This window comes from Otolemur garnettii, unplaced genomic scaffold, assembly GCF_000181295.1.
Source record: "Otolemur garnettii isolate 467f Iridium unplaced genomic scaffold, OtoGar3 scaffold00006, whole genome shotgun sequence".
Taxonomy (NCBI): domain Eukaryota; kingdom Metazoa; phylum Chordata; class Mammalia; order Primates; family Galagidae; genus Otolemur; species Otolemur garnettii.
Window position 1 is genome coordinate 32850763 of NW_003852401.1, and position 9509 is coordinate 32860271.

Below are 9509 nucleotides of genomic sequence, written 5' to 3' on the forward strand. Positions count from 1 at the left end.
TGGCGGGCCCAGGCTGGGGATTCGAACCTGCCACCTTAGGTGTAATGTGGCTGGCGCCTTAGCCGCTTGAGCCACAGGCGCTGAGCTGAAAAGGGAGTTCTTAAATGGCTTTTTCCCTTATCTTCAATTACCTACAGATCTTCTAATAATATTATTTCTAGTATTATACAGAAAACTAGCAATTACGATGAAATGAATTAAATAGAATTCAATCCACAGGTTTTAAATACACACTAAACTATGAGCTTATCATATATTATTTGATGGGAAATTAAAAAAGCAAAGCAAATAGTGTTAATTACTTGTGAATTAATTAATAAGAATCGAATGCATGGACGCTATGCAGAGTCAACAGCCAAAATGCACATCGACAAGATCAGTAGAGGCAGGACAGCTCATATTCCAGGACCTTCCTCAGATCCCTGGGTTGTTTCAGAACTCCTACTAAGCAGTTTCCCATTCCCTCCATCTATGACTCAATGAGTAGGCGTCACTGTCTTATTTCAGAGATGGGCAGCCTGAGGCCCAGAAAACAGTTAAGTAACTTACCCAAGAATCTACAGCTAGATATGCTTACTCAAAGTCCAAGATTCTCTCCTCGAGTTCATCTCATCATCTCTCTAGTGTCTCAGACCCCTGCTCAGATTCTGACTCAGTGGTTAGTGGGGGTGACCAATCTAGAACATACGTGTCTTGTGGTTCTGAGGAACTTTCCAGGGGTCTTCAGTCCTGGCAGCCCCCTGGGATCATTTTGGAGGTGTTGGAAACTCCACATGCCTCTGCCCCGCACCAAGCAAATCAAGGTGTGAAAGAGGGGAATACCCGGGTATCAATGTGTTTCAGGTCTCCAAGTTACGGAGATGGGCACCACCGGGCTCAGCTCCTCCATGCTGGCAACAACACTGAATGGATTTCCCAGCCTCCTCTACTCACTTTCCCTTGGGGCCCTGGTGCCCTGGGAAAGCCGTCTTACTATGATGTAGGCTAGGAGAAGGCTGAGATGTTCAAGAGAAGAAAGAAGCAGAAGGGAAGGAGATCCAGAAACTATTTCTGGTACTAGCGTATTGTTTGAGTATTCAAGACTTTCGATAAATGAGATTATAGTTGCTCTTGCCATGGGTGAGGGCGTGGGAAAATGGGAATTGTGTGAGATGATGGATTCATTCATTTGTTCCCTATGGGAACCGTGTTACTATATTCAGTGTATGTGTCTTATAACATCGTGTTGTGTATCTTAAACATACACAATAAAATTAATTCTTAAAAAATAAATAAAAAGAAACCATTCATGATGGTGATTCGTAGAAAGAGTTCGAGAGGTGTAGACGGCGGTACGCGGGAGGTGAGGGGTGAAGAGAAAGAAAGATGTGAGTTTCCTCGCTGAAGCGATTCCGCAGCTCTGGGCAAAGTTAAACGCTACAACGTACACAAGCATTTCGTGCTTGTGTAAACAGCTTGTTTTTCCTGTGGAAGTTAAAGCGATTTTCACGTATTCATCTATTTATTCTTTCTGGTGACAAGGGTTGAGATCAGAAACGTCTGTCGCTGTGTCCTTATCTTTCTTAGAGAGGCACCGTGGGAGAAGGAAGTCGCTTGAGACTTCAGGTTGGGGGCCAGGCAAGGCTGCGGGGTGTGAGAATCCTCAAACTGGTCCTCAGGCTTCGTTGCTGCGCTGGCTGCTGTAAGATGTGTGCGTGTTTTCTTTGACTGTATAATGTCCCTGTGCCCTGTTAATTACTTCCTAGGTCCACTATTTGGAGAACAGACACCCAGTTATTCCTGTATGCAGTCCTTCGTCACTGGACCTCAGTCAGAGGGTCCAAAGTCACTGGAGAGAAATTTGCTCTGAGGGAAATTTATGTCACACTTTTATAGTCACGGAGATGACTCTAGTTACATGCCATATGCATATCAGATCTGTTTCCAACAGGATGAAAACAAAGGGGAATTTCTCTGTACAGTTTGGGGGAGGAGAATTGTGTTTATAAATTGCTGCTTGCTAGTAAGCAAAGTATGCATTCTTCAGCGAATGAGCAGTGTCCAAAAGAAAAACCAATATTCTCCCTCCTCCCTTCCTCGCCTGAGCAGCCTTTCACCTTTACTTAATGAAATGGAACCGTTGATGCCTTTAACTCCTCTTTCATTTAATCTCATTAATGCAGTCTGTTGGGATTGTACGTGTGGGATAACGTAGGGGCGCTCGTCAGACCTCGAGTGCAAAGTGTCATATTTTTCAGTTAGACTTTTCATTGCTACGTCAAAATGTGTGAGAACCAGCTCAAAACCAAAGCTGACGCCACTGGTGAGTTTTACGTTTTCTTCTCTTTTCTGGTATTTCACTGTATGAACCATCCTCCAGGCAAGAAAGTCAGCGTTTATAAGCTCTCAGCAAACTAGCTAGCCAGCTAGCTGTGGGAACAATAAAATACTTTCTGACTGAGGAATGTATAGAATAAGGAAGTCACTCAGGCTTCATTTGACAGCGAAGAAGATATTTATATATAAATATTGTCATATCCTGAGATGAATTACCAGATGCATACGTTTGGAGCCTAAATTCAAGTAGTTATCTACCACATTGCACTCACATTATGTGAGCCATATGAACATCCTTCTCACAATTTTGTAGCTTTGATTTTTAGTCATTGGCACTGCTCAAGCTAAGAGCATTTTACTTTTCTAATTTTTAAAAAAATTCCTTTAGTGTATATATAATATATACATAGATATGCATATTATACATGCATATATAGATATGCTATATATATTATATATATACACACACACACCAGACACTTTCTCATAGATAATTCTATTTTCAAGAAAAAAAATCTATTTGGCTGAATGATTATTAACAATGATATAATTTTTTTAACAATTAAGTTAGTGCACAGTTTCCCAGACACATATTGTCTCATAATGTAGACAGGTTTTTGATCATTTGTTTTAAAACTCTCTCAGAGTAAAATGACTTCTTGTCATTTCTTTGTGGTACTAGATAGCAATAAACAAAAGTTGGAAATATTAAAATGTACATTCATATAATTGTTTGTTTCAATTACTACAACCCTTGAAATTGTTCCAAAAGAGTTAACGAATCAAAGTTAAACTCCTTTAGTATATCAATTCAGAATTACAACTGCGTGTTTTTAAATAGCTATTGTTCTGTGCAATTACTCATTAATTTCAAATTATACGTATTGAAAGATCTCATTGGTGAAATAAGCTATTACCAGCAGATTGCGTTCTGACATCAATGGAGTCTTTAAGCAATTATTTATCCTTACTACTGACAGATTTACTCAGGATATTGTTGCTATTGTTGTTTAGAAATTAATAACACTGGACATACTAACGTCTATGTACTTAATCCTCTTTGGGGCTGAATCACAATTAGCAGGGGCTCCCAGATGAACAGAAATGTTTCTCCTCTGATTCGTTGTTTTTAAAAAACAAACATGAAGTTACCTTCTGTTGTAAATGTACATAAAACACAGTCTTCCATTTTAGGGGGTTATGTGCACCTTCAGACAGACACAGGGCTCACTTTTTGAGTGAAAAATATGAACAAATGCACTTTTACGTTTTCCTCTTAAACTTTAACAAATTTAAAAGGAATAGCCTAAATTAAAGCTGCAGGGTTTTGTTTTTTTCAAGTTAAGAAGACTTGGTACTATGCTTCGCAATTTCTGGTTTTCACCAATGTCTTTTTCCCCTCATATTTTCTCCAAAAAAAGAAGCATCTCTGCATCTTTAAAAGTAATTTAAGCTTCTAAAAAATGGGGTGGACCCTTTTTCTGCCAATTCAATCCACCTGGTCTTATCAGAATGAATGCCCATGGTAGAAATTAATGTATAAAAAACACAACAACTGGGATAAAACATAAATATCTCCATCCAAATATTATGATATACTATCAAATGACCGTTTTGGAAGTTCCACTTAGAGAAAAGCCATTCAAAAGGAGGGAAATTTGTTGCAACAATGAGAATATCTTTTCTTACTATTTTTTGCGGCAAAAATACAAAGTGATGCATCTGGGAATGAGAAGGGATGGTCATCGTGTTCACACAACTTCACCAGCTTACATAAACACAGAATAAAGCTGTTAGGGATTACGCGCAGCATGCTGGACTGATGAGCTCAAAAATAAGATCGCTCGGGTCCTATGATATTTAGGATTATGCTGGTAATCTCTTTAAAGAAAGTGTGCAGTATCAGCAGAACAGGCACTTCAGTGTTTGAGGGAGCCAGTCACTAATTCTACATGTGTTGGGCGGCGGAGCCTTGCCTCAGTCCCACATTGGACATCAGCCTTTTGCGGTATTTATCATAGGATGAAATTATAAGAGAGTGACATTCTCAGTTATCATTTTACCCCTGAAGCAATTGCTATGTGCAAGTGAGAACACTGTCCTATATAGTCTATATGCCTCCTTAAAAAAAGAAATATATACATACATGCCAAGCACATCTTTCTCTAACCTCTATAGTCATTCATACCCTGAGAAGTAAAACTGTCTCTTCGATTCTATGACTTCTTTTTATTTCAGGATTCAGGGTCGAAGCAATGTAATTTGGATTGCAATTTAGCGAGAACATAAATTATATAACAGTGTAATTTTTTAATATGGAAATTGAAAATATATTTAGCCATGATAGCATCATCGATGTTTAACAAAACTCAAAGGTCCTGCAGATAACAAATTTAAAAATGAGTTCCTAAAATCTGAGTTCTTGCAGAAAGATCTCTGGTGTCATATTCCCTGTCTCTCTCCCGCACACACACATACCAATGTAAATATCTAACCTGTGTTCTATCATCATCTATGTAAGTATTGCTGCAGCGATGGCTAAGAGCACATTAAAAAACAAGTGTCCGTAAACATGAAAAAGTGGCAAATAATACTATTGTTTCGTTTTTGGCCACCCAGCCTAATTGTGAGATGTTCTGAGCCAGTTAATTAAAGTTGTGATTAGATTAGGACGGTAACCGTTCATATACTAGTAACCATCTGATCTCACGTGGACCTCATCTTAATGTGGGGCAATAATGTACCCAAATACCTCATGAAAAGATATGATGTCACTCTTGTTTTGAAAGGTTTCTTTTTTCAAGAACAAAGGCATCGAAATTAGATTCTGATGGCTATATTTTAGAACATATCCTCCGTTTTTTCTCCACAGTCCTGGCTTGTCTCTTTTTTTAACACACTCAAGAGATTTAGTCTTTCTTTATCACCAACCAGAAAAAGACATGTTTTGCTTATTTTCAAACTCTCTGAACAAGTGCTGGGAACTTCAGGAATGGTCTCTAACTGCTTGTGTCAATGAAGAAAATGAGAAAGAATATTGTTTGCTTTCCATCCCAAACTTTAGCCACTGGGGTTATTCTCTTGATATGGGGGGGTTGCTTAAATCATGTTTGAACTTGGAATTGTCTGACTCTGACAATTAACTATGTAATGGCTTTACTTTTACATTTATTCAGCAAGTCCTTGTATCATCGGTCTTTTCATGTATTCTTGAAAACATTCTAGTACAGGAGCTCCATCTCAGAACACAATGAATAACAGCACCAGGTTGAACTCTATGAAATTGCCAACCTTGGTGATTTTTTTGTACAAAAAGGTGGCAATTTCATGCGATTCAATTTAACATATGGTGAGTGACTCCAGATGAAAGCATGGTTATTTGATAATTCTAGAAGCCTTCTGCTACTATTTACTTTTAATTTAACCCCATTAACTAGGTCCCCCAAACACATTTGAATACCTCATCTGGAGTTTTTTTTAACTCCTGTTACTGGATTTTCCTCTTTCAATCTTTAGCAACCAACTTTAAGGTTTCCTTTTTCCTACATACTTAGACCTTGAAGCTTGCTGGCTTTCCAACACCCAGCTCAAAAGCCACCCCAGCACCAGCTTCCCCCAGTTGAAATTAACACCTTCTCCTGGGTACATCCAGCTCCTTAGGTGTCCGTATTGTGGAGATGTAAGCTGTGCAAGCACAGCATTCATTTTAAAGACAGAAGCTTGGTTTTGCATATACATGTAGTCTAAAACAAACAGATGTTTGCTCAATTTATTATTTTTAAAGAACGTTTTCCTTCTTTTAGCTGGGGTGTCTCAGATGATCCTCACTACCTCCAGCAAAGGAGGCATCTTTGTGCAATTCGCTTTTTTGAATAATCAATAGACTTTTTAGTACAATTTTAGATTTACGGAATAATTGATCAGAGAGCACATTAGAGGTCCATACACACACCTAGCCCCACACATAATTTTTTCTTTCATCAATACTTTGATGTTCTTCATACAATACTTTGATGTACATCAATGTTCTTATGGCATATTTTTATAATAACTAACCAATATAGATACATTAGCTATAATCCATAGTTTACAGTAATGTTCACTCTTTGTGTTGTACCATTCTACAGGTTTGACAAACGCATCAGGGCACTTGTCATTACGGTATCGTACAGAACAGTGTCACATCCTAACAAGTCCCTGTGCATCTATTCATCCCCCTCCCCCACCGCAAACCCATGGCAACCACTGATTTCTTTATTGTCTCTATAGTTTTGCCTTTTCTAAAATGTTATACAGTTAGACTTATACCAGAAGACTTCCAAGTCTTCTCACGCCTCCTCGCTCTTTTCATATTGCCAGATAATATTCTGCTGTATGGTTGAATCGCACCATTCACCTAGGAGGAATATCTTGGCTGTTTCTAGTTTTTGGCAATTATGAATATAGTTGCGGAATGTGTAAATATTCTTGTGCAGGTTGTGTGGATGTAAGTTTCAGCTCAGGTGGTAAATACCGAGGGGCACAGTGGCTGGGCCCTGTGATCAGACTGTTGTAGCTTTGTAAGAAACTCTTGAACTGCCTTCCAAAGTGGGTAGAGCGTTCTGCATTCCCACCAGCAACAAGAGCCCTTTCCTTGGCTCTGCGTCGCCTCCCGCATCAGATGTTGTCTCATTTGTAGGTTGTGCATGTCCTTCCGGACAGGCATGGCGTGGGGCCCCACTGTTTTTCATTTGTAATTCGCTAATGGCACGCGACATCCAGCATCTCCTCTGTGCTTATTTGCCATTCCTATAACTTCTCTGGTGTGGTATCTGTTCAGATCTTTCCCCATTTTTTAAACTTTAAGGGTTCTTTGTATATTTCAGATACAAGTCCTTTATCAGACGGTGTTCCGTAATATTTTCTCTCAGTCTATGACTTGTCTCTTCCTTCTCCCAATGCACTTCGATTTTTAACATAGAGAAATTGCTTTTTTTTTTCATTTTCTGAAAAGAAGATTTTTTTTGTCTCTTCTTTTTTTGTATTCTTCAGGGAAGACACTCTACCTGGTCATTCTGAATCGTGTCTGGGATGAGGTCTGGGACATGCCTCCATGCCTCCCCTTCGGCGACAGTGGGGTTCCATAAACATGAGCTTCCTTCCTGCCAAAGCTTTCAACTAAATGTAGACTAGAGAAAGGGGCTGTGAAAAATTTAAGGAACCAGAGAGATACAAAGTGTTATTCATTGAAGTAAAATAATTGCTTTGTTCAGAACTGGAAAAATTAGCTATCAAGTAGAGAAGGTGCCTTCTTTATATACAGAGAATGCCAAAAAATGTATATACATTTTAGAAAAAGAAAAAACTGTATTAAAATTGTCAGACTCAAGTCATGTTTGACTTCTGCAATTACAGGAGTCACTGGAATTTAACTTGCATTTATCTTTTTTTATCTGTACATGTTGAGTGTTAACATTTTAATACAGTTTTTTCCTTTCTTAAAATGTGTATGCATTTTTTGGCACTCTCTGTATTTAAAAAATAAAGGAGATAGAGAGAGAGAGAGAGAGATTCAGTTCTCTTTATAGAGAGTTGGAGCTTAAGAGCAGAGATCTCGAAAGGTAAAGTGTAGAATGTGTTACCCCTCTCTCTTCCAAAACTTCTAAAATTTCTCGCACTTTACTATGTATATGAATTACAAAAATGTTGTTACAACACAGATTCTAATTATGTAGGCCTAGGGTAGGACCTAAGTATCTGCACTTCTAAGGAGCACCCAGGCTGCTGCTGGTCAGGGACCACACTTTGAGATAGTGAGTGTCAGGACAGCGTTACTTCGAGAGACGAGAAGAATGCCCCGAGTCTCCAAGATGGCCACTGAACTCCAGGTTAACTCATCTGCCTCAATGAGATGGCATAGCTTTTCAACACTGCATTTCCAAAACAACCATGGATGGCTAACATGAGCTCATCTCTTAGTCTCCAAAATTACTTGACTTGCTTACCTTACCACACTTTGTGCAATTTGATTTTTAAAACAGGAAAACTGTACTTTTAAACAATCTTCTCAAGCAAGCCTTTACCAGGACTGAGTATCCAGGGAAAGAGTGGGCAACCACAACCCCGAGAGTGACTCTCCAGAAGATGGAGGAGCCACCACCCCGCAGGGCTAGAATGTGGAAACATGGGTGCAGCTAACAACCATTAAATCTGCAAATGAAAACCGGTCCACTGCGTGTTAATCACAGGAACTGAAGATGTTTCTGGAATTTGCTGGCTTCTCTTTCTTCTGTCTTCCCCCCGCTTTTTTCTTAACCCCTTCGGTTACCCTACTACCTGTATAAACAAAAGGCAGTGGCTCAAAAAGCAATAGCAGAAACTACTTTTTCTGAAGCCTGTAAATTTCTTATCTTAATGCCAGAGAAATTTAAAATTCCATCTGGACAACATAGAACATCAAATTTGAATCCTAGAGAGCTCATAGGAGAGAAAATTCTGGGCCTAAAAGCAAAGGGCCAGCTCTGAGATCTGGTGACCCCATATGGTGTTCCAGGAGGCCTTGCTTGGTCTTTGCCATCTCTGCTACCTGCAGAAGTGTCTTTGCTGAAGAGCCATTGATTGTACCCTCAGCTCTAACTAAAGGCTAATAGGAAAAGTGCCATTTGAATGATAGATATTGTGGCTTCAAAAACTTGGGGCTTGGGAATCAGAAGCAGTTAACTAGAATCCTTACCCTGCCATGCAAAACCTGTGGGCCCTTCTGAATGTTAAGCCTATGTTCCTTGAGCCTCTCTTTCTTTCTTTTCTAAAGAATACAACTGTGATTGGAATTAAATTAGATAAAATATTTATCTAAAAGAATGCTGACACCTATATAGTAGACTAGCAAAAGGGTAACTAACTAAGGCCGGGGGCAGTGGCTCAATCCTGTAATCTTAGCACCTTGGAAGGCTACAGTGGGAGGTTCACTGAGGTCAGGGAGTTCAAGACTAGCCTGAGCAACATAGCAAGACCCTGTCTCTACAAAAAGAGAGAGGAAGGCAGGAAGGCAGGAAGGAAGGAAGGGCCAAGCATGGTTGTCCCAGCTACTGGGGAGGCTGAGGCAAGAGGATCACTTAAGCCCAAGAGTCTGAGGTTGCAGTGAGCTACGATGAGACCACTGCACTCTGCCACAGCAACAGAGCAAAACCCTGTCTCAAAAAAAAAAAAAAAAA

General features: G+C 39.5%; 1 protein-coding gene across 2 annotated transcripts in view; it reads left to right on the forward strand.

Annotated features, from left to right (window-relative positions):
- Positions 1-9509, forward strand: part of RORB (RAR related orphan receptor B) — a 188195-nt gene that overhangs the window by 116608 nt on the left and 62078 nt on the right. The window contains exon 1 of one of the 2 annotated variants that reach the window (XM_023508418.1): positions 2214-2302. The exons of the other annotated variant lie outside the window; for it this stretch is intronic. Within the exon in view, the coding sequence (XP_023364186.1) occupies positions 2263-2302 (40 nt within the window). The 5' untranslated portion in view covers positions 2214-2262. Of the gene's footprint in view, positions 1-2213; positions 2303-9509 lie in introns of those variants that run through there. 2 annotated transcript variants of the gene reach the window in all.